Source organism: Mustela nigripes, unplaced genomic scaffold, assembly GCF_022355385.1.
Source record: "Mustela nigripes isolate SB6536 unplaced genomic scaffold, MUSNIG.SB6536 HiC_scaffold_75, whole genome shotgun sequence".
Lineage (NCBI taxonomy): Eukaryota > Metazoa > Chordata > Mammalia > Carnivora > Mustelidae > Mustela > Mustela nigripes.
In genome coordinates, this window is record NW_026739490.1 from 4,289,321 (window position 1) to 4,312,256 (window position 22,936).

The 22,936-nt window shown below is 56.4% G+C and overlaps 2 protein-coding genes and 2 long non-coding RNA genes across 11 annotated transcripts in view; 2 read left to right on the forward strand and 2 right to left on the reverse strand.

The window, feature by feature from the left end:
- LOC132008135 (sialoadhesin-like) overlaps positions 1-8,407 on the forward strand; it is a 22,121-nt gene extending 13,714 nt beyond the window's left edge. For both annotated transcript variants that reach the window (XM_059386528.1, XM_059386527.1), the window contains 11 exons: positions 341-601; positions 742-1,053; positions 1,528-1,779; positions 2,084-2,353; positions 2,447-2,698; positions 3,003-3,305; positions 4,150-4,410; positions 5,105-5,407; positions 5,669-5,771; positions 6,158-6,227; positions 6,931-8,407. In XM_059386528.1, the coding sequence (XP_059242511.1) occupies positions 341-601; positions 742-1,053; positions 1,528-1,779; positions 2,084-2,353; positions 2,447-2,698; positions 3,003-3,305; positions 4,150-4,410; positions 5,105-5,407; positions 5,669-5,771; positions 6,158-6,227; positions 6,931-7,038 (2,495 nt within the window). In that variant the 3' untranslated portion in view covers positions 7,039-8,407. The remainder of the gene's footprint in view (positions 1-340; positions 602-741; positions 1,054-1,527; positions 1,780-2,083; positions 2,354-2,446; positions 2,699-3,002; positions 3,306-4,149; positions 4,411-5,104; positions 5,408-5,668; positions 5,772-6,157; positions 6,228-6,930) is intronic.
- Positions 4,448-14,216, reverse strand: LOC132008138 (uncharacterized). The gene is made up of 3 exons (XR_009401550.1): positions 14,130-14,216; positions 5,851-5,993; positions 4,448-4,478 (listed from the first exon to the last, which is right to left on the reverse strand). It is a non-coding gene; the product is annotated as an uncharacterized LOC132008138 (long non-coding RNA).
- Positions 14,136-22,936, forward strand: part of LOC132008136 (disintegrin and metalloproteinase domain-containing protein 33-like) — a 16,102-nt gene continuing 7,301 nt past the window's right edge. For 5 of the 7 annotated variants that reach the window (XM_059386535.1, XM_059386534.1, XM_059386529.1 and 2 more), the window contains exons 1-11: positions 14,136-14,431; positions 16,430-16,509; positions 18,730-18,806; positions 20,524-20,602; positions 20,826-20,902; positions 20,987-21,176; positions 21,402-21,467; positions 21,550-21,621; positions 21,891-22,057; positions 22,144-22,228; positions 22,364-22,506. In XM_059386535.1, the coding sequence (XP_059242518.1) occupies positions 14,194-14,431; positions 16,430-16,509; positions 18,730-18,806; positions 20,524-20,602; positions 20,826-20,902; positions 20,987-21,176; positions 21,402-21,467; positions 21,550-21,621; positions 21,891-22,057; positions 22,144-22,228; positions 22,364-22,506 (1,274 nt within the window). In that variant the 5' untranslated portion in view covers positions 14,136-14,193. The remainder of the gene's footprint in view (positions 14,432-16,429; positions 16,510-18,729; positions 18,807-20,523; positions 20,603-20,825; positions 20,903-20,986; positions 21,177-21,401; positions 21,468-21,549; positions 21,622-21,890; positions 22,058-22,143; positions 22,229-22,363; positions 22,507-22,936) is intronic. The other 2 variants (XM_059386531.1, XM_059386530.1) reach the window with 2 other exon arrangements.
- Positions 22,692-22,936, reverse strand: part of LOC132008137 (uncharacterized) — a 1,145-nt gene continuing 900 nt past the window's right edge. The window contains exon 3 of the long non-coding RNA XR_009401549.1: positions 22,692-22,930. This is a non-coding gene — a long non-coding RNA (uncharacterized LOC132008137). The remainder of the gene's footprint in view (positions 22,931-22,936) is intronic.

The window sequence follows — 22,936 nt, forward strand, 5'->3', positions numbered from 1 at the left end:
GCCAGCATCTGTCCTGAGCTAACTTGTGCAGGCGCTGCACCTGCCACGGGGTTGGAAGTCCCGTTAGCTGGACCTTCTGGTAGGTGAGATATGACCGACAGAGTGAAACTGTAGCTCCAGGTAGTGAGTGGTAAAAGCCAGGACAGAGCAGGGCAGGGGAGTTGGGAGCAGGACAGGGGGAGGCATGGAGCTGAAGTGGGGCCTTTTGGTGGTGGTCTCATAGGGGGCCTGTGGCTCCAGGACATAGGATTGGGGTCCTCGTGTGGACATACACATAGTCCCAGGCTGGGGGAGAAGGCATGGGGGAGGGCCCTCACCTGCCCTTGGTTTCCCCCTGCAGGAGCCTGGGTCCAGGTGTCTCCATCACCTGAGCTCCAGGAGGGCCAGGCCGTGGTCTTGAGCTGCCAGGTGCCCGCAGGGGTCCAGGAGGGGACCTCATACCTCTGGTACCAGGATGGCCAGCCCCTCCCAGAGTCAAACTCAGCTACGCTCCGCTTCACGGCCATTACTCTGAGCCAAGCTGGGGCCTACCATTGCCAAGCCCAGGCCCCAGGTTCGGCCACCACGAGCCTGGCCGCACCCATCAGCCTCCACGTGTCCTGTAAGCTTTCATCCTGTCCATGTTTCTTGGGGGGTGAGGGACACAAGGGACAGATAGAGGAGGGGCTGGGCAAGCCCTGCCTCCATGCGAGAGTGCTAGAGAAGGGACGGGGGTTCCTGACCACTCCCTACCTCCTGTAGACGCCCCTCGCCAGGCCACACTCACCACCTTGATGGACACGGGCCCTGGACGACTGGGCCTCCTCCTGTGCCGTGTGAACAGTGACCCTCCAGCCCACCTACGACTGCTCCACGGGGACCACCTCGTGGCCTCCACCCTACAGGGTGTGGGGGAGCTGGCTAGCCGCTCTCCCCGACTGCAGGTGGCTGTCGCTCCCAACACACTACGCCTGGAGATCCACAGAGCAGTGCTGGAGGATGAAGGCGCCTACACCTGCCAGGCCAACAACACACTGGGCCAGGCCTCAGCCTCTGCCCTCTTCGATGCCCAGGGTCAGTGTGAGGGCGTGAGTGTGTGCATGGGGGGCTCCTTTAAGAGAAGAGAGGAGGCTGGAGAAGGTTCTGGAAACCTGAGGGACAGCCAGGTGGGCTGAACATAAGACAGCCTCCTTTCAGGACAAATGACTCCAGACTTGGCTTTCACAGAAGAGCCTTTTTTAGAAACAGATGTTTGCCTGGATGTCCAGTGGATAAATCAGAAAAGGAAGGGCGGGGTGTTCAAGGAGAAAATACTGCAGCCCAGGCAGGCTTGTGTTCTTCTTCCATGTGCCCATCAGAGTCAGGGAGGGCTTAGGGTACCCCGGAGCCCTGCAGAACCCTGGTTGGGACCACCTGAGAGATGGTGAGCTGTTTCCCATGTTCAATCTTGAGCCCCCTGTACATGTTTCTCTTCCTCAGGGAGACAAGAGACTTGCTTTACACAGCTTCACAGTCTAACCCGTGTCCCCGGCCCTCTTCCCTCCCCAGCTGTGAGTGTGCAGGTGCAGCCTAGGGCCGTTGTGCAAGAGGGGCAGCTGGTGAACCTGACCTGCCTTGTGTGGACCTCGAACCTGACCCAGCTCACCTACACGTGGTACCAGGATGGGCAGCAGCGCCCAGGTGCCCACTCCATCCTTCTGCCCAATGTCACAGTCACGGACGCTGCCTCCTACCGCTGTGGTGTGGTGACTCCTGGCCAGGCACCCCACCTCTCCAGACCTGTCACTCTGGATGTCCTCTGTGAGTTTGGTTGGATGCAGGATGGGACAAAAAAGAATGACGGCAGCCCACAGGGATCAAGGGCGTGGCCAGAGCCCCACAGATGTCTGACTCAGGAACCCAGACCCCATCAATCTGAAGAAGCCCAGGACAAGGAGCGTTGAGTCAGGGTCAGAGTGGATAGCTTCTTTCTGGGCAGAGGAGCCTCAGTTGGGCAACTAGGGGCCCTTGCGATAGGGAGCCAGGGCTCTCCGGCTTTGAATGCTGCCTTTCAACTGGCCTCCTGGGTGTGGTCTCTGAACTGTTTCCTTCGGTGTCCCTATAGACGCTCCCCGCAGCCTGCGCCTGACCTACCTCCTGGAAAGCCGGGGCGGACGGCTGGCTCAGGTACTGTGTACTGTGGATAGCCGCCCACCCGCCCAGCTAGCCCTCAGCCACGCTGGCCACCTCCTGATGTCTTCGAGCACAGCCTCTGTCCCCAACACTCTGCGCCTGGAGTTGTGGGAGCCCGGACCCAGCGATGAGGGGCTCTACAGCTGCTCCGCCCACAATCCTCTGGGCCAGGCCAATGTCTCCCTGGAGTTGCGGCTAGAGGGTGAGGCAGGGCTGGAGGCCGAGCCCAGTGGGGGGAGAGGGACCAGCTGTGGTCTCTGGCTGGGCCTTGCTGACCCTGGTCTCCCTGGTCCAGGTGTGCAGGTGGCCCTGGCTCCATCCGCCGCTGTGCCTGAGGGGACCCCCGTCACAGTGTCCTGTGAAGACCCCGCCGCCCGCCCACCCGTTCTCTATGCCTGGTACCACAACAGCCGTTGGCTGCAGGAGGGACCAGCTGCCGCCCTCTCGATCCCAGCGGCCACACGGGCTCATGCGGGGGCCTACTCCTGCCAGGTCCAGGACGCCCAGGGCACCCGCAGCTCCCGGCCCACCGCCCTGCAAGTCCACTGTGAGCTAGGGCCCTTGGCTGGGGGTGCTGAGGCTGAGAGCAGGCAGAGGGCACTTCTGGGCCTTTGTGGGGGTGGAGGCAGGACCGTAGCAGATCTTGGAAGGGGCACTTGGGCAAAGAAGAACATTGGTGATGAGAAAAGAGTCCTGCGAACCCCACCTGGGGGACTCTGTCCATGAGGTGTCACTTTGAGGAAGTGACCTTTCATCCAGAGGCTTCAGCCTCACCAATGCCAGGCGGGTGGGCCATGGACGGTCCAGGGTATCCAAACAAGGCCTCCAACTATGTGCTGTCGTGCTCCCAGATGCCCCTCGGGATGTCATCCTGTCATCCTTTCGGGACTCCAGAGTCGGCTCCATGGCCGTGTTGCAGTGTACTGTGGACAGCGAGCCCCCTGCTGAGCTGGCCCTGTCCCGTGACGGCAAGGTGCTGGCCACCAGCCCAGGGGTCCACGGCTTGGCATCCGGGACAGGCGCCGTGCAGGCTGCCCGAAATGCCCTGCGACTGCAGGTGCGAGACATACCGTCCGGTGACAAGGACACTTACATGTGCACAGCCCACAACTTCCTGGGCTCGGTCAGCACCACAGGGCAGCTGCAGGGGGAAGGTGAGTGGGCCGAGGGGGAGGAGAAGGACTCAGGCACAGCGGGGCCTTGTGTATACGAGGGGCGGGCTGACCAGAATGGATAGCTAGAGCCCTGCCCCATCTGATGGAGGAGGAACTCTCTCCCTGGAGGCCGTTGCCCAGCCTGAGGGGAAGAAGCAGCCTTGCCCTTGCAGAACTCTGCAAGTTCTCTGCAAGAACTCTGCAGCCGTGTGGAGGGCCCCTCCGAGGCAGGAGAGACAGAGCCCCGCCCTCACAGAACCCAATCTGGGGTGGAAGCACAGACCTGCTCTGGGGAAGCCTGGGGTGGGAAGAGAGACCCAACCGTACCTTTAGGGGGCTCAGTGTGAGGGATGAAATAGAGCCCCACGTTTGAGGAGTCCCATCTCCGAGCAAGACACAGCCTCATCCATTAGAAAGCCTGGTTTGTAGAGACAAACCACCCTGTCCCAGAGGTACTCAGTGCAAGGGATCTCAGTCTTTTTTTTTTTTTTTTTTTTTTTTTAAGATTTTTATTCATTTATTTGAAAGAGAGAGAGAGAGACGGTGAGAGAGGGAACACAAACAAGGGGGAGTGGGAGAGAGAGAAGCAGGCTTCCTGCTGAGCAGGGAGCCCGATGCAGGGCTCGATCCCAGGATCCCAGGATCATGAGCTGAGCCAAAGGCAGGTGCTTAACCGACTGAGCCACCCAGGTGCCCCAAGAGATCTCAGTCTTTTGAGAGAGCCACAATCTTACCTCTGTGGGCCCCAAATCAGAACAGAGGTTCCCATAATACACTGAGGCCTCTGCGATGCCCAGATCCCATCCACAGGCTCCCTGACATCCTCCTGGTCCTTGGCCTGCAGGGGTGCGTGTGGTGGCCGAGCCGGGGCTGGACGTGGCTGAGGGGGCACCGCTGAACCTGAGCTGTCGCCTCTCTGGTGGTCCCGGACCCATGGGCAACTCCACCTTCGCTTGGTTCTGGAATGGCCAGCGACTACATGTGGAGCCTGTGCCCACCCTTGCCTTTACCCACGTGGCCCGCACCCAAGCTGGGGCGTACCACTGCTGGGCTGAGCTCCCCAGTGGGGCCACCACCTCTGCTCCAGTCATGCTCCGGGTGCTGTGTGAGTACAACCCCCCAACCCCCTGTCCACATCTCACCTGCCTGCCTCGGGTCCTCCTCCTCTTCTGTCTGCAAAGAGCAAAGACTTTGTAGGGATGGAGTCCTGGGTTGGAGGACTCCCGCTGCCTTCTTGTGTGATCTTGTACACCACTGCCTGGCTTTTCTCATGTGCAAAATATCAGCCCCCTCACCCAGTGAGGAGCCCAGGGGATACTGCATGCAGAGTGCCTGGGTCCCCGTTCCATCCCTCATCCAGGCCCCCATGCAGGATCAGCCAGTTGTGGCTGCAATCACAAGCCCCGCGAAATATAGAGCTTCAGGTGACAGCCGTTGTGTTTGCTCCTGATGCTGTCGGTTAGAAATTCAGGTGGAGCGGAGCTGGGCAGGGCTTCGGCTGGTCTCTGTCATTGTCTCGTAGCTAGCTGGTTGAGGATTACTGCATCCTCACGGCCGGCAGCTGGGGCTCGCCTGACCTTCCTCCGGGGTTGTGTTTGCAGGAGGCCAGAAGCTATGAGGCCCCTTGAGGTCTAGTCCTGAAGCCACATAATATCACTTCTGCTTCCTAGTGGTCAGAGCAAGGCACAGACCAAGGAGAGGGGCAAGGGGTTCTACCCCGTCATGTGGCGAGCTGCAGTCATCTTGCCTGGGTTGGCGCTGGTGTTCTGCAACTATTATGCCCCTCTGTGTTCCCACAGACCCTCCTGAGATGCCCTCCATGACGGTCTTCGTGGAGCCTGAGGGTGGCCTCCGGGGCATCCTGGACTGCCGAGTGGACAGCGAGCCCCTAGCCAGTCTGAGTCTCCACCTCGGCAGGAGGCTGGTGGCCTCCAGCCAGCCTGGCAGGGCTCCCGTCGAGCCCCACATCCACGTCACAGCCACCGCCAACGCCCTGAGGGTGGACATGGAGGAGCTGAGGCCCAGCGACCAGGGGGAATACGTGTGCTCTGCCTCCAATGCCTTGGGCTCTGCGTCCGCTTCTACCTACTTCGGAACCAGAGGTGGGGGGTGGGGGGAGGGTCTGTCTCCCACGCCCCTCTGTAGGAAGGCCCAGCTCTCGGGTCCATAGGCTTCCTTCTGAGGTCTTCGCTGAATCCTTTCTACTGTGATCAGTTTGTCTAACTAGTCTAACTTAATGCTCGGTTGCGGAAAGCTTCTGAGATAAAGTGAGAGCTAGAATGGTTTTCATCTCGGGGGAGTCCCCTTGGGAGGGAATCCTGGAGGCCTGGAGCCGCCGTCTGAGCCTCACCCCTGCATTCCAGCCTTGCACCATCTGAGTCTGTTCCAGAAGCTACTCTGGGTCCTGGGGCTGCTGCTGGGCCTCCTCTTCCTGTTGTTGGGCCTGGGGGCCTTCTACGTCTGGAGGTGGGTTCAGGGCTGGGGCAGGATGAGGTCACCTTGTCATCCCCCACTTCCCCTCAACCTTCCCTCATGTCTCTCTTACCAGATGCATGGGCTCTGTACTTTCTAGCCTGTCCCTCTTCTTCCCACTGCTCCAAATTTGGGAATTGCTTCTAGAATCGTCTTTCAAGCCCTCTTGCTGTAGTTTTCTTTCTTCATCTGGAGCCCATCTGTGTAAAGAAAGGGCTGGGAGGGAAGGAAGAAAGATAAGGTCCCCCACTCCCCGCAGTGCTCCCACTGCTCTGTTCAGTGAGCTATCTGGGGCTAAGTAAGCGCTTGGGGTCCGGGGAGGAAATGGGGGTACGCAGGGGAAGTGAAGAGACCCTCTGAGTCTGCTCTTGCTGTTGCAGGAAACAATTTTGTAAGCTGAGCATGGGTGAGAATTTGGTGGAGATGACTTCTCAGAAGCAGACCATGCAGGTATCCATCTGTCACGTGGGCCCAGGCAGACACGACGCCTGGCTAACCCACTGGGCAGGGCTGGTGCACAGAGACAGCTCTCGTATGTAGGACGGGCCCTGGGACTAGGGGGAGACTGGGGAGAGAATACAGAGAACCAGGGACCTCCGGAGAGACAGGGAAGCCCCATTTTAAATGGGGCACACAACAGCCACGTGTTTGCTCGCCAGGCATGATGGGTATACTGTAGGTCGAGTTCTCTGTGGGAGCTGCTGGTAAGGTGACTGGGGCAGACATTCTGACATAGCAGCTTCTCCTTGACTTTCAAGATGCATCCTGGAACACAGAACCCCAGCTGGGTTCTCTCTTCCCTACTCCGCAATCTGCCTATGTCCCTGGGCAGGGGTGAAGGTCTGTTTTCCCTTCCCAGTGATGCGTCCCCTTCTGCAGATCTTCCGGTTTTGCGGGGGTGGGGCTGGGCTCACAGCCTCATTGCCAGCCAGGCACAAGCTCCCCAGTCCCCTGGGGACCCTCACCTAAGGTTTGAGGTCTGGGGAACTGCTCTCCAGAGTTAGAGGCCATGGGATGACCACTCCCAGAGCCCTCCTTGTCACCAGGATTTTCTCTGCGGGAAGCTCACTGATCCTGATCCTGATGCAGCCACAGGTGGGCCCTAGTCCTGTGCTCTGCCGCTGAGCTGATCTGTGGCACTGTCTACCCTCAGGAGGAGGAGGTCACCAGAAACTGTGACAACCTGGGCCTCGTGAACAAGGCAGCACTGAGTCCTGACTCCCTCTGTGAAAACAACTCTACAGCATCTGACTTTCTATGACCCAGATCCAAATCTCTTGCCAAGAAAAATGGGCGCGGAGAAGTAGAGGTGAACTTTAATCTACCCAGGAGGGTGCTGGTCCTGGGGGACTCTGAGGATAAACAAGTGCCCATGTTGTCTACTTGTCTTTTCCTTTTCTCTGGATCTCATCTCTCCCTTTATCTTCCAATGGATGGCCCCTCACATCTTTTCCTTTTCCTCACATCCAAGCCCACCCTGGACTTTTTGGGATGGATTAGAAAAGAAGAGGAGCTTCCTACATCCTCCCAGGCCGACCAGAGTACTCCATAGGAGCTGGACTAGAAGTTAGGCTGCACTAACAAGAGACCAAATACAGTAACTTCAGTATGAGGACATGTTACTTCTCTCTCCCATACTAATCTGGATATGCTATGGTAGTTTAAGATGTCAGAATTTGGGAGCATTCTATCTTCTTTTTCTCCATCCCTGAAATGGTACCTTTGACTGTGAGGTTCATGGTGGCCCCACTGTGTTGACATTCCCTCCAGCAAGAAGAGGAGATTGAAGGCACACCCATTCCCATTGTGGACAGAAGTTGCAGGTCATTTTTACTCACTCTCCATTGGCTGGAGTTGAGTCAAGCAGCCACCTCAAGCTGCAAGAGATTCTGAGAAATATAGTTTTGGTTCTGTTTCCATAGGACTCCCCAACCACAGACTCATGCCTGAGACTTCTGACACTGGTGAGAATGCTGCCGGCAGGCCACGTTTGCAGTGCCCGTCTACTGAAGGCCAGGATGTGTCCCTGGTCATTCTGTTCATGGGCTTCCCAGAAGAGGGAGTCCCTCTCACACATTAAGACTGAGGAAATTAAGATGGTTTGGTGTTCCCTAGGGAAAAGGCATGCCAGGCAATGGGGTTGCCTGAGCAGGCATTTTATCACGCCCTTGGAAAAAGAGGGGCCCCCATTTCTACTCCCAGGGAGTATGGAGAGCATCCTTATTTCTGTGATCAAGTGGGCTCGCGCGGTTTTCCTGGGGGCTTGTGTGCCAGGGGCTGTTAAGCGGAATGAGGGTCACAAAGAAGGAATAACTTGCTCCCAGGAAGTCAGTGCCTGAGAGGGGCTGGTTCTTGGGTGGGCTAGTGTCTCCCCTCACAGCCTGGTGGCAGATGGTACGGGACGCAAAGACCCTGCCTGGGATTTGGGTTGAGAAACTGGGAGAGCAGTGGGGAGATGTCCTAGGGGCTAACAGGTTGGAAAGAAATTGGAGGCTGAGTAAGCTCCATGGAACTGTGGCCGGAAGCTTCCTGGTCCCAGATTTCATTCCTTGCAGTGCCTGATTGCCAGACTCTTCCTGGGGGGGCCTGTCTGGCGTGTCCTCCCAATAAACACCCATCCTGTGACGATACCAGAGTGAGTCTCTTTCTTGCAACCCAAACGGCTGCACCGCAACACGGATCTGAATGTGAATGCAGCTCCTTCTAGGAGACTGCTTGTTGAGGTGGCAGGCAAGTGCAAATTACAAGACATTTGCCACAAACTGCCTTATGTTCAAGAGATGAGCGCTCTCTTCTGCTCCTTGAGGCTCTAGGTCCTGCTCACCTTCTTGGTCCACATGACCAGCACCTCGCTTGGCACGCAGTATGTGAGCACTTAGTAAGCACTGGTTTTTTCCATATTGTTGTCTGGGGGGAGGGGTGGGGGTGGAAAGTGTGCACTAAATCCAGAGGTGGGACAGAGACAGAACAAGCCGAATGTGGCCAGATGTTCTTAGGTTGTCCAGGGAAGAGAGGGTGAGGGGAGAATTCCTTCTGCGCATCTCCAAGGGGGCGTAGGTCCACCTGGGAATGGAAGGTTCTCAGAGGGGTTAGCTGTGTCTACCTCTGGAGGTCTGAGGAGCCTCAAGACTTCTGAAATAAACTCGTACTTCAGGTGTGACACACAAACAGAAAACTGCACACACTATAAGCACACAGCTTGATGACTTTCCAAAAAGTGATCAAGCCAGTGCCACTGGCACCCAGATCAAGAAACAGACCAGCACCAGCACTCCAGAGTCTCCCTCGAGCCCCCTCCCAATTGCAAGCCCCCTGAAGTGAACTTCAAGCTTGCTATCTAACACCAGGGATTTGATTGGCTTGTTTTTGAATTTTATATAAATGGAATAGTATAGAATGATGACTTTGGAAAATTGTCTGACATTATCTTTTAAAGCTAAAACTGTCTAGCCCTCTGACCCTGAAATTCCACCCTGGGTAGTTATGCAAAAAAAGAAGGGCTCTGTCCACCGTGAGGCTTATAGAGGAATGTTTATAGTCACCCTGTTCTGGGTCATTCTTCAGAATGCGTCTTGTTTACAGATGGTGAATGTCACCCATTACGTAAGCACTTTGGAGATTTAACTCTCCGTGGTTTGCCTTCTGCCCAGGACACTCCCCAGTGTCCCCCTGGAGAGTGACTCCAGCAAGACACTGGAGACATCATCTTTCCCACAGCGGCTACTCGTGGGATCCAGCTTCCTCAACTTTGGTCTAGTGGTCCCATCCCCTCCTCTGCAGCCTCCAAATAAATAGTTGCTTGGAGATTTCTGCAGAAAATTCCTCGGATATACTTAGACATATCTCATCCGGGTTGGGAAGGCGTCCATGTTGCAAGGATGATTCCAACGCCCACATAGCTCTTAGGCCACAAGTTCACCTTGTTTTCTTAGCACTGACTGTGTGCCCAGCCCTGTGCCAGGCAGTAAACAAAGATAGCCCCAGACTCTGTGGAGCTCAGGGTCTGGGGGGAGAGAGACAAGGAAATGGCCAGGGAGAAGCATATGCAGAGGGTGGGAACCAGGCTTTGGGTCAGCAAGAACCCCTTGACAAAGAGGCACCCAAGCCTAGGTTTGCAGCGCGAAGAGGAGCTCACCAGTTTGCTCTTTTCTTGTCCGAGAGGACCCTGCTGTCCACAGTGAAGCCTCTGCTCTGTGTTCAGAGTCTGCCTGCTCTGGGGAGTCTGCTCTGCTGTCTAGGCCCCCAGCTCATTTAGAGCTCAAGCCACCTCCAAGTCCTCCCCAGGCCCTGCTAGGCTGCACATTTGGTATTGTCCAATGTCTGTGATCTCTGGGGCTTTCTTAGCTGTCTCTCTCTTCTTCCTATTCAGGACTCCTTTACCACAGTTAGGACTGTGTGTCTGTAATTTCCCCATCCTCGGGATCCATATTTTGCTCTGGAATCTTTCATTGTGCTCCTGGTTCAAGATGGAAGCCTACATACCCCTGTCCACCCCAATTCTTCCCCAAATCCTCCCTAAGAGGAGACGGGATGCTTTGCTTTCAGCTCCCTGCACCACCCCACCCCCACCAGCTCATGTCCAGGGAGGATTAGGGAATTCTGGCCTCTGCAGCTGGGGGCACTCGTGGGAACCCCATTTACTCATCCACAGAGGGAAGAGTTGATGTCTCTCCAGCCTGCCCACATTGGAAACCCCAGCATGACCAAAGCCATCTAGGTCTATTTTAGGTCTGGTTCCCAAAGACGATGTTTCATGTGCAAGCAATGTCAGGCTGTGCTCCAAGGGGGATATCAGTAAAGGGCTGAAGGGAGCAAGACAGGCAAAGGCAGGAAGGGACACACACACACACATAAACGTCCACAGCAGTGTTTTTGGTAACATCTCAAAACTAGGAACCACCCTCAGGTTCGGCAACAGTAGAATCAATGGGAAAAATGTGATAGTCACACCATTGGATGCTAGTTCGCAAGGAAATAGCTGAACTACAGCCACACACAAAGGCTGAATGCATTTGACAAACTGAAAAAGATCTGCAACTCACACTCCAGACAAAAGATGAAACTCCCTTCTATATAAAGAGTTCCTTCCAGTTGTTACGAGAAAGACCAACATCTCAGTAGAAACATGATTCAGGGAACAGGAAATATAAATGGCACGTAAGTGTTTGAACAGTTATTCAAGTTCACTGCTAGGAGAAATGCAAATTAAGACTGTACTCACACCTTCAGACAAGCGTATCACAGTTTGAGAACTGCGTCGGTAAGGTTGCAGGCCAAGGGGCCCTCTAGATACTGCTGCTGCAATTATACATCGGCACAAATTGAAGGACAATTTAAGTGTATCCTCCTAAGTCATAAAAACACAAATCTTTTGACCCAGGAAGCCCATTTTAGGAAATCATCTCACAGATGAGTTTGTATATAAAATTATCCATCACAGCCTGGATTGCAATAGCAGAAGGCCTGGAAACCATTTACATGGCCAAGAGGGGACTATATGAATGAGAGGCAGCATTCAACTATAAAAAAATGGCAGGGACACACAGCCACTGGAATAACTAAAATTAAAACAATGAGCAACACTAAGTGCTGGCAAGGATGGAGAGGAACCCAAACTCTCCTCCACTGCTGGTAGGCATGTAAGATGGTACAGTTGCTTTGGAAATGAGTTTCTTTCAAACTTAAATATGCCTTTGCCATAGGACCCTGCCTTCTACTTCTGGGTCTTCACAGATGAGAAATGAGAAATGAAAACATAGACTCATATAAAACTTCACAGCAGCGTGTAGCGGCTACCTGTAGGAGAGTCTCACGCTGGAAGAGAACCCAAATGCCTCACTGGAGAATAGAGAAAGCGTGGTTCCCCCTGCCCATGGAACATACTCGGCACTACAAAAGCAAACAATGTTAATGAATTTCAAAAACATAGAAGGAAGAAAGCCAGACACAAAGAGTACAAGCTTTGTAATTACATTTATACGAAGTTCTGGAATAGGCAAAATTTATGTATAGACACAAAGCAGATCAATGACTGCCTGCGGCTGGAAGTGGGAGAGAGGGACGGGGGAGGGGGCAGAAGGGAACGTCCTGGGGACGATGGAAATAGGTCTATCAGCTCCCGGCACGGCTGGACTGGTCTGGTCTGGCCAAGGAACCTCCAGGAATGCAACCCCACTAGCTTACAAGTAGTTAATCAATACTACTTTAAGGATATTATTACCGGATGTGCCTAATGAAACCTCTACCGAAAAGAACAAATATACTTTTCAGATTCCAAGTCTCTTGAGATGAAGAAGACCTCCCAGGGAACCAGACAAAGTGGCACCAGGGCACCTGTTCACGTGACCTCCTGAGCCTCCAGTCAAGGACACCCACTTTCTCAGGACAGTCCTGCCCCCAATTTTGCCCTTAAAGCCTTTCACTAAGAAGCCACTGGGGAGACTGGGACTTTAGAGCATTACTTTCCCATTCTCCTGGGTGGTGCCATACCAGTAAATAGCTCATCTTTCTTCACTGCGAAAGATCTGTGTCACTTTTATTTGCCTGCTGCCCACAGGGTGGACAAACTCTCCTACTTGGTTTGGTTACAGAACATTCTATCTGGATTAGGATGGTGATTACAGAGGCGCATGAATTTATCAAGTTCATCTAAATGGACACGTAGAACATGTGCACTTTTTAAAATTCTTTTTTTTAAAAAGATTTTATTTATTTATTTGACAGACAGAGATCACAAGTAGGCAGAGAGGCAGGCAGAGAGAGAGAGAGGAGGAAGCAGGCCTCCCACCGAGCAGAGAGCCCGATGCAGGGCTCGATCCCAGGACCCTGAGATCACGACCCGAGCCAAAGGCAGAGGCCTCAACCCACTGAGCCACCCAGGTGCCCCATATTTTTAAAAAGATTTTATGCATTTCTTTGAGATAGATAGATAGATAGAGATAGATAGAGAGAGAGAGCGAGCGCATGGGTGGGGAGGAGGGGCAGAGGGAAAGGGAGAAACAGGCTCTCCACTGAGGAGGGAGCCTGACTCGGGGCTTGATCCCAGGACTCCTGAGATCATGACCTGAGCTGAAGGCAGAAGCTCAACCAGCTGAGCCACCCAGGTGCCCCAGGTCCACTTTACTGTGTGTAAATTATCTTAATAAAGTTGACTTGAAAACCTGAAGTAATGATAATAGGATACTAGTAATAATCATAAGACCACTTTACATGCACTGATAAGAAGCACCTCCGTGTGTAGTAAGTGGGGGTGGGGGGGAAGCGGTGTAGAGAAATGTTAATAAAAGAAAAAAGAGATCTGTATTGTCTTGGATGTGCATAAACTAATCCAAAACCTATACAAGGAGCTAAGGATAGCGGCTTTGCATTGGGTGGGGGATGTGGGCTCAGAGGGTGGGAAGAAAAGGGAGGTGTGATTCCTGTACATCTTACTATATTTTGTTGTTTGAATCAGACCTACAGAGGTTTCCCTATATCTGCTGCAACTCTTCCTAAGGGAACGTTGGCATTTGTTCCCAATAACAAATAGATTTGCCCAAGAGTTCGCACCCCTCCTGGGCACCTGGGTGATTCAGTGGGTTAAAGCCTCTGCCCTCTGCTCAAGTCATGATCCCCGTGTCCTGGGATGGAGCCCCGCATCGGGATCTCTGCTCAGCAGGGAGCCTGCTTCCTCCTCTCTCTCTACCTGCCTCTCTGCCTACCTGTGATCTCTGTCTGTCAAATAAATAAACAAAATCTTAGAAAAGAAAAGAAAAGTTAACATCTCTCCCTATCAGAATACTGGCTACTCGTTTTCCGGATTTACTACTCAGTACACAAACCTTTAAAGAAAGAAACAGATGTTGTCAAAGCAGGAAGGATCCCCTGTGTCTTGGAGTCTGTGGCTTTGCGCAGTTGTTCCCGGCGGCCACCCCAGGGACAGGGGCTGCCCGCGCCCGCCTCGCCTTTGCCGGGCACCAAGCCCGCAGCACCGCGGCTCCACCCGCTCCCCCGACCCGCGCTCTGGGGCTGGCTGCCACCCCGACGCCCAGGAGCGTTCGGAGCCGCCCGGGCACCTCTCGAGGGCTCCCGCCTCCCTTCTCCTAGGGGCACTACCGCCGGGTTCGGGCCAGGGCCCCTCTGGGCAGGGTCGGTGAGCAGGCGGAGACAGAGGTCCGCCCAGGGGACCATGGAGGGGGCGACCCGAGCAGCAGCAGGTGGCCTCCAGCCCTGCTCTCTCCTCCACCAGCCCCCGATGGCCCTCAAAGGCCCTTCCGAGGGGCCCCGCCCCATCCCCACTCCACACCCGCTCCGCGGCTTGGCGCTGGCTGATCCCCGGGGGGCCGCACGGATTCCGCAGGCCCTGCTCCTAACCTTAGACAGCCGCTCCGGTTCCCCGAGGGCGCACGGGGTCTGGCCGGGAGCCAGGGTCGGGCGGATGGGCTGCGGGGTTCCGTGCGGGGTGGCGCGGGAGGCGGCCGGCCGGCTGCTCTGGGCGTGGGTCGGCCTGGATCCAGCCGGGGCGGAGCCGGGAGCCGGGAGCCGCGTCGTGGAGGCCAGGGCGCTCTCAGCGATGGGCTGGGGGTCTCGGAGAGCTGGAGGGTCGCGGGCGTGGCTGCTGCTGCTGCTGCTCTTGAGGCTACCTTTGCCTTTGTGGGGGGTCGAAGAGTTTCAAGGTGAGTGCGACGTGCCCCGCCGGGCCAGCGAGGTTGCTGTCAGCCACCACGGTGGCTGGGAGGACAAGAGAGGGTCTCCGCAGGGGACTCTCAGCTGTACTTGGTTTTGGGCTGGCCTTGTGGCCCAGACTGACACACTCTGCCCAGATGCCACAGTGCCAATAACAAAGCATTGGCGGGGTGGGGGGTGGGGGATGGGGGGGGTCCCCTCTGAGCATCTGCCCAAATTCCCAAATTCCTCTGGGTTCTTCTGCCTTGACCACCCCCAGACCCCACCCACAGGTGTGGACTTTCCTGCATCTCCCTCTCTGAGGCCCAGTGCACTGGTTGCCCAGAGCCCCTGCTGTGCCCTCAGACTCATGCAGCCGGCATCCCGGGGCCTGGGGGGCAGTATGTGTGTGTTGTTGATATTGTTGCCTTGTTTGATGAGATAGAGAAAGGTACTTCAGACAGAAGGGGCCCTAGAAGATAACCTCCACAACCCCTGTGTGCAGGACTGACTGTGTCCTGTTCCCTCTATGGAAGCACCCTGTGCAGGGACTGGAGCACACCTGGGAGGGGGCAGGAATGGCCAGCTGGGCTGGGCAGCCTGGGGGCACTGGGTTCCAGAGCACTGTTGGGGAGTACCCAATAGGGATAGGGTCCTGTTCTGTCCTGGGGTCCCAAGAGGGTAGGATGACAGCCCTCATGCCTTTGGATGGCTACTCCTCCTCAGTCTGGGGTGGGGGGTGGTTGGGAGTGAGTGGAGAAGGGCTTTGTGCTCCTCAACATCACACTGGCTCCCTAACCCTCATCACCACAGCTCCATCTCTGCCTCCCCTTCTTCCTCAGGGGTGCCATGAAGAGAACCCCCAACCCACATGCACACATGCACACAGACACACCCTCTCCTCTTTACCTGGGAGGCCCAGGGCCAGCAAGAGGAAGTTCTCCACACCCAGTTAGTCCTTTCTGGGATGGGCTGCCCCCCACTTATGCCTCCTCCTAGATTCACTCCGATCCCTCCCCCATCGTGGCAACTGGCTCATCCAAGCCAGGAGGGCTTCCTGGGAGAAGGGGACTCCTATAGCTGCTGCTGTTCTGGGTCTCTGATGATGAGGGCTGGGGGAGAGGATGGAGGAAGAGAAAGGAATTGGGGTGGCCTGGCAGGAGCTGGAACACTTCCACAGTCCGCTGTCTGAATGTGGTGTCAGGGCTGGCTGGGTGCTGGGTAGCTGTCAGTTTTGGGAGCTGGGCTTGCTTCCCCAGGGATTGTGTCAGAGGACAGGGAGGGCTGCCTACAGGCTCTGGGCTGCCTGGGGCCTGACTCCTGGAGGGCGGTTGTGGCAAGAGCTGCTGGGACCCACTGTGGGGTGCGGGGCTGGGAGCATTCCAGGGGAGCATTCCAGAGCCTTCTGAGTAATGCTTGGCTCTAGTATTCCTCCAGAGTCCCCTTAAGCACACCCGGCCTGGGAGGACTCAGGCTGTGTCCCCCCAGGCCGCCCCACCTTGAAAGATCCTGGAATCAGGCTTCTGAGCTAGGGTCCCTGGAAGTCCTGCTTCCAGCATGAGGCCCCTCAAGGGGAGCTCTGGACAAGGTGGGCCTCCGCAGACATCTGGCTGTTGTTTTTCCCAGATGGTGAAGACACAGGCATCCTCTCTTCACAGATCTCTCACCCCAAAGGCATCTGCTGCCCAGTCTAAAAATACCCCAGGCTGCCTCCCCTTTCCCTTCCCTTCTGCACTGGGGGCCTTGATCTCTTCCTTGTGGCCTCTGACCCCCAAGTCTCCCCCAGGTCAATGGGGCTCCTACCTCCCCAGCTGTGTTATCCTTCCCAGGCTTTCTTCTGCCTGGTGGCTCCTTGGCTCCCAGTTCCATGGGTGGCCATCCTTTCCCGGGCTTTGAATGTTGAAGATGGAGTCTCCTGTTCCACCTGGCTGAGGTCCTATAACCTCATCCCTCTGCCGTCCCCACACCCCCCATACTCCCCCTCATCTTTTTCTCTGTCCTCCCCCCAGGAAACCACCCTGGAAAACCAGTCACCTTGCACTGGGTCCCAGATGGAAGAGTCAGGCGCGTGGTCCCCCTGGAGGAGCCGGTTAGTGCCAGCTCGTACTTCCCCTCACAGGGGCCCAGGGTCTTCCAGCCCCTCTGCCCCTCCTCATTCAGCCTGGCAGTTTGGCTGGGGGCCTTTTGGCCCCTTCCCAGAGGGTTGGCAGGTGGGGGTGGGGAGATAGCTGGCTCACATGAGCCTTCACACATGGAAGTCATTTTCAGGCTTCCTCGCCCTGGCTCCCTCCCTCCCAGAATTATCCAGTCCACCCCCATCCCCCAGCAGAGGTGGAGCCAGAATTTGTGGGGCCTGAAACTTTTCAGGGACCTCTTTAAGAAAACACCCAAATATCTTCCTTTTGCCAAGTTTACTAGAACAAGTTACCCTGTGGACACATTGTTGTTCCCTCTGGGAAAACTTCAGCCTTCCTGGCTCACTCAGAATCCACTTCTGGACAGGGGACACTGGTCACTCTCCTAGTGTTGTCCAAGGGCACCTGACTTTGTTTCTCCAGGACGCTCCGCCCTAGCTTCCTGCCAACGCCCACCCATCACTTCCAGAATAACTGTGTCCCCATCTGTATTGATCACACAGCTGTGCTACAAACCAGGAGGCCAGTGCCCTTGGTATCCCCATTTCACAGAGGGGCAAACTGAAGCCCAGAGAGGTTGAGAAAGTGTCTAAGGTCACACAATCTGAGACCAGAACCCTGAGGCCCACTAAAGTCTGAAACACTTGTAACCATTGACCAGTGGCTCCCCTAGATCTAGAGAGTCCCCTTCATCCTGAATTTCAGGCAAGAGAAGACAACCCACTGTCTAAGCCAGCAAGGAGGAAGGCAGGTGGACACTGTCATTAAGGCTAGGAGGGCCCCATAGGCCCTACAGCTTTTAACTGAAGACCTTCCCTGGGTCTCTGAGACCCTCGGGGGCCCCCATTCAAGCTGGCCCAAGCTTTGAGTTGGTTGTCCTGGACACCACTGCCAGAAGGGAAGTCTAGGCACATGCTGGGGTCACAGTGACTTGGTCCTCCCTCCCAGTCCAGCCTGGGCTGTGATGAGGCTGGGTATCCCAGAAGGCATTGCTTTCCCTTGCCTCCGGGAAGCCTGCCAAGATGAGGACAGCAGGCAGAGTTGAGGTAGGGAGTCCCGTCTAAGAGGCAGCAAATACCCACATTTCAGGTTAGGGGTGGGGTGCGTAGTGAATAGCAGGGTCACCAGGAGGACAGGAAACAAGGACATCAGGGGCTTTAGGACAGAGAGAGGGGAGCCCAGGGCTGGTGTTGAGGTAGGAGGAGGCTTTCCATCTGGGGCAGCTGTCCGTGCTTGGTGCCAACATTTCTCCAACGAAGTAAGTGGCATTCTGGTCACGTGGGCTCATGCTTAGAGCCCTGGAGAGGTCTCTTGGCTGGGGTGGGGGATCTTGTCTGCTCCCCACCTGCAGAGAAAAGGCCCCCAGAAGAATCTGAGCCCCTTGGCCTGGGGCCCAGCCCAATGCATGGTGGGATAAAAGGGAAGGGCCAGCAAGGGTGGGGGCCCACATTCCGAAGACACAACAGCTCTCCACGATGCTCCTGGGCCCGCTCCAACTCTGGGCCCCCAGCCAGGCAGAGTGGACAAGGCGGGGCAGAGGGGGGTATTCCCACAGGGTGGGAGAGGCAAAGAAGCTGTGGGGAAGGAGAGGCTGGCCCAGGCTTGGTCCTGACATCTAGCTGAGAAGATTTCCTCTCTGCCTGGAATTGGGGGGTGGGGTTAATGTTTACTCCACAGGCTCAGTGAAGCAGGTGTGGGGCAGGCCTTCAGGAGGCCAGGGAAATTTTTGATTTGTCAGAATTGGACAAGGAGGGAGTAAAGTCTGAATTCTACACAGAGTAGGGAGCAGCAAGATACAGAGAAAAGAGGTTGTAAGGATGTCTGAGTCCTCCACCCAATGTCCTCAGGACCCCACCGTCCTCCCCACTTAGAGCAAGGCTTCTGGCTGTGAAGCAGAAGGGAGAGCCAGAGGAAAAGCTCAGTCACCCTGTGTAAGGCAGCACACCTTTCTGGGATGCCTTGTCTCATCTCTCCAGAGGACATTCACTTAGCGGGCTGTGTCAAATGCCTGTTGTCAGAACCAAAAGCACCCGAGTTTGGGAACATATATGCTTGCATATTCTCACCTCCACACCCATCCATACCTACCATGGCAAGTGGGGAGCTTGCTGCCCCCTGCCCCCCGACTCTCCCTCACCAGCCTGCTCCCCATCCCTGCTCTCCGTCTTGCCCAGGTCTCGAAGCTAGACTCGGGGCTGGTGTCCTTGAAGGCTGAAGGGCAGGAGCTCCTGCTGGAGCTGGAGAAGAGCCAGTGAGTACCAGGCTGGGGAGGAGGCTAGCAACCAAGAACAGCCCCCCACTCTCTGGGGGGAGGGAATCTGTGGGGGGCAGGGACTGAGGGGAACACATGAGGGAGGCTGGCTGGAGGGAGGGCCCCAGAGGCAGGGGTACAGGTGACAGAAAAAGGCACGCCAGTCCATGACCGGGTCCCTCAAGGCAGAAATAGGCTGCTGAGGCTGGGTCAGGCCAGCTGTGGGGCACACACCCCACTCCAGCCCCAGGAGCACCTTGTTAGTTTCCTGCCAGAAATGAGTGAGCATCACCCTGTGGGTGCTCAAAGGGTATGCTGAGTCCGAAGAGACTCCGAGATGGATTCCATAGTTGGGTAGGTGCTCAGGGCTGAGGGACAGCAGGGACAAAAGTGCAGTAGCTAGCAAATCAAGGCGCTTTCAGAGAGGCAATTTGTCTGGCTTGCCGGGAGGGTCTCCATCTGCAGGGAAGGGAGCAGTGGGAAATGAAACTGGGGAGACCCGTTAAGGCCAGATCACAGAGGCCATTTTAAGGCTGAGTGTCCAGGATGAGGCAAAGGCAAAGATTTTGAGCTGGTGAATGAGGAGGCAGAGCTGGGCCAGGTGGGATGGGTGTCGAAGGTGGAGCGTGGGGTCTGGAAACCACCCAGACGGAATTACCAACAGCTTTCATTCACTGAGTGCTTGCTTCATCGGACGCAATGTTGCAAGCACTCTACACATGCTGACTTCTTCCCCCATGGAGCCAGATGCACCAGGAACACATTCTAGTTCCACACAGCTCAGCACAGTTCTGGGGTTCAACATCCCCACACAGGAAAGGGGGTGACCACATCACCTACTCCTCAGGTTGAGTGTGTTGTGTGTGTTGGGGGAGCCAAACTGGAGAAGGGGGAGGAAAGACTATGAGGTGGAGAAGCAGGTATCGCAGGTCTTTGCAGTGGTCTGGGAGGCAGTGGTCTGGGAGTAAAGACGTCAAGGCGAGATGGGGGTTGAGGATTTTCTTTACAGAAGAGAAACTGACTCATGGTTCATTCACCTTGGTGACAAGGACCCTGCAGAGATGGAGAAGAATGGTGGTATTGTTACTGGAGTGGGGTCTGAAGAAGGTGGGGATGGGATTCTGCTGCTCTGCTGGGCAGGCATGAGCAGCTGTGAGCAGGTGGGGATTTTCTTTTTCTCTGGAAGTATGGGGTGAGCATCACTGATGGACAGGTGGGGAGATATGTACAGTCTAGGGGCCGGAGAAGATCTGGATTTGGGGGGCAGGGAAGAAGACAAGAGAGGGTTGACCAGATGCCCAACAAGGCTGAGCAGCAGGTAGGGCCACCAAGGGAGGTCGCTGCACTTCCTTGGCTCTGGGTCCCACTTCCTCATCAGTGTCTCCTGAATCCTCCCTCCTGCCCCTCCCCAGACCAACAGACCCTGCCGCAGGTCCCACAGGGACCACAAACTCTTTCCCCATTCCTGCTCCTTCCTGGTGCCTCCCACACCCCCACTTTCCACACCTCAGCCATTGCCAAGGCTCCTTCCTGCCCTCCACCTTTCTCCCTCTAGCCCAGGGTTTTTCTGATCTGAGCAACGCACAGTGGTTCCTGTCTGTTCCCGAACATCCACGTGGGTGCTTCCTCAGTGCTAGCGTTCAGGGAGGAAGGCTGGGAGGGCATCCTGGAAGAGGCCAGGCTGAATTATGTGACTCCTACAACACCCCCTTCCCAGCAGGCTGCTGGCCCCAGGATACACAGAAACCCACTATAGCCCAGATGGGCACCCAGTGGTGCTGGTCCCCAACCACACGGTGAGATACTTCCATGGGCTCTGAGGACAGGGTAAGGGTGCTGGGGGGCGGGGGGGAGGTGCACTCCCTGAGGACCTCTCCACCATTCCTTCCCCATTCTCCACCTCTTCTTAAGGAGAGCCTGCAGCCAGCCCCCCACCATGCTCTCTCTCTCTCTCTCTCTCTCTTACGCCTCCCAGTTCAGCCCTGGCTGAGCTTTGGGGCTGGGTCCCTTGCTCTCCAGGACCACTGCCTCTACCATGGGCACGTGAGGGGCTTCCCTGACTCCTGGGTGGTCTTCAGCACCTGCTCCGGGATGAGGTGAGGCATTCTGGGGGAGGGGCCTGGGCCTGGGGCTGGGGAAACAGTCCCTTCTCACCCTTCTCTGCACTCCTCGCACCCTAGGGGCCTGATCACACTGGACAGGAATGCCAGTTACTATGTGCATCCTTGGTCAGCCAGAGACTCTGAGGCCTTCGTCACTCACAAGATGTTCCAGATCGGGCAGCTGCTTGGCTGGAAAGGGGCCTGTGGCCACAGGGATGCCAGGAACAAAGGGGACATGGCTAGCCTTTCTCGTGCCACTCAGGTCAAGGTCAGGGGCACCGACAGGAGTGGGAATGGGAATGCAGTAACCACTGCATATAGGAATACACAGTCCCAGTTCAGGGCCTCCAATTCTAACATTTCTAACTGGAGGGTGAATAAACAAGTTCTAGCAATCTTTAAAATTAAATTTGTGCTTCCTGGGAATTGATGTTAGCGGTCAGGACTCAAGCCTGGCAGCCTGCCACTGAAGGTCACCATTGTCTCTCCCCAGGAGAGGCGGGAGGTCGGCAGGAGCCCAAAGTTCTTGGAGTTGTACATTGTGGCTGACCACACGCTGGTGAGCCAGAGGCCCCAGGGGGCTGGCAGGGTGGGATGGGACCGGTTCAGCCTGTGACACCCTCTTATGCCTGCCTTTCCAGTTTTTGACCCAGCACCGGAACCTGAACCACACCAAACAGCGTCTCCTGGAGGTGGCCAACTATGTGGACCAGGTTGGCTTTGGTGGAAAGACAGCCCTGGTGGGGGTGACTGCCACATAGGCTGGCAAGTCCTGGGGCAGGAGGTGGAGGGGCTGGGAGATGGGGGGGGGGGGTGTTGTGGTGTGGCAGGCTTGGAGATGAGGCCAGGGAACTGAGCCTACAGGCACCCCAGGAAGGAGGACCCACACTGTGGCCTGTCCTGTCCTCACTCTCCCCACGCCATCCTCCCTCACCTCCCCCCACCCCTGTCTTCCTGTCCTCACCCCCCGTCTTGTCCACAGATTCTCAGGACTCTGGACATTCAGGTGGCCCTGACGGGCCTGGAAATATGGACGGAGCAGGATCAGAGCCGCGTCACGCCAGATGCCAATGCCACGCTCTGGGCCTTCCTGCACTGGCGCCGAGGACTGAGGGCACGGCGGCCACACGACTCCGCGCAGCTGCTCACGTGGGTGCCCCCCACGCCCACGCGGGGCCCCGACCTGGCGGCCCAGAATCCTGGCTCCTCCAGGTCATGCTGCATTCTGCCTTCAGGGGCCGCGCCTTCCAGGGCGACACCGTGGGCCTGGCGCCCATCGAGGGCATGTGTTGCGCGGAGAGCTCCGGAGGCGTGAGCACGGTGAGCTCCACCCCCTCCCCCCCACCGCCCGGACAGCAGTGGGGAGCAGGGGGCAGGAGGCAGCGGGGCAAGGAAGGGCTGGGGGAGGAGGTGGCGTCCCCGCGGCCTGCCCCGACTGTCCCCACTCCCTCTCAGGACCACTCGGAGCTTCCCATTGGCGCAGCAGCCACCATGGCCCACGAGATAGGTCACAGCCTTGGCCTCAGCCACGACCCTGACGGCTGCTGTGTGGAGGCGGCGGCCGAGCAAGGCGGCTGTGTCATGGCCGCGGCCACAGGGTACGAACGCTGCGGTCAGGCAGGGGCTTTAGGGGAGGCCCCGCGGGACCAGGGCCCTTTCCTTTTCTTTGTGAGAAATGATTACGATTCCATTTTCTCTTTCGTAAAATGGGGATATGATCATAGCACCCCCCCCCCCCCCGAGAGTTCTTTATGACGCTTGAAGGGAGAAAAGGCAGAAAAAGTGGATTGTCAAAAATATGAAGATTATTTTCAGAACATTCTAGCAAGGATTCTCCAACCCCGGGAGGAACAGCTCTAGGTCGCGATCCGACCTCGAGTCCTGGGCTGCCTGGTCCTGGTGTGACGCCTTCCAGCCTCGGGCTCACAGCGTGACCTTGTGCAGGTTCCTTGCCCTCTTTGGGCCCGGCTTTTAGAGGCTCCGGGCCGCTGGTCTCTTAGGCAGTGTGACTGCGCCCGGGGTCTGTGT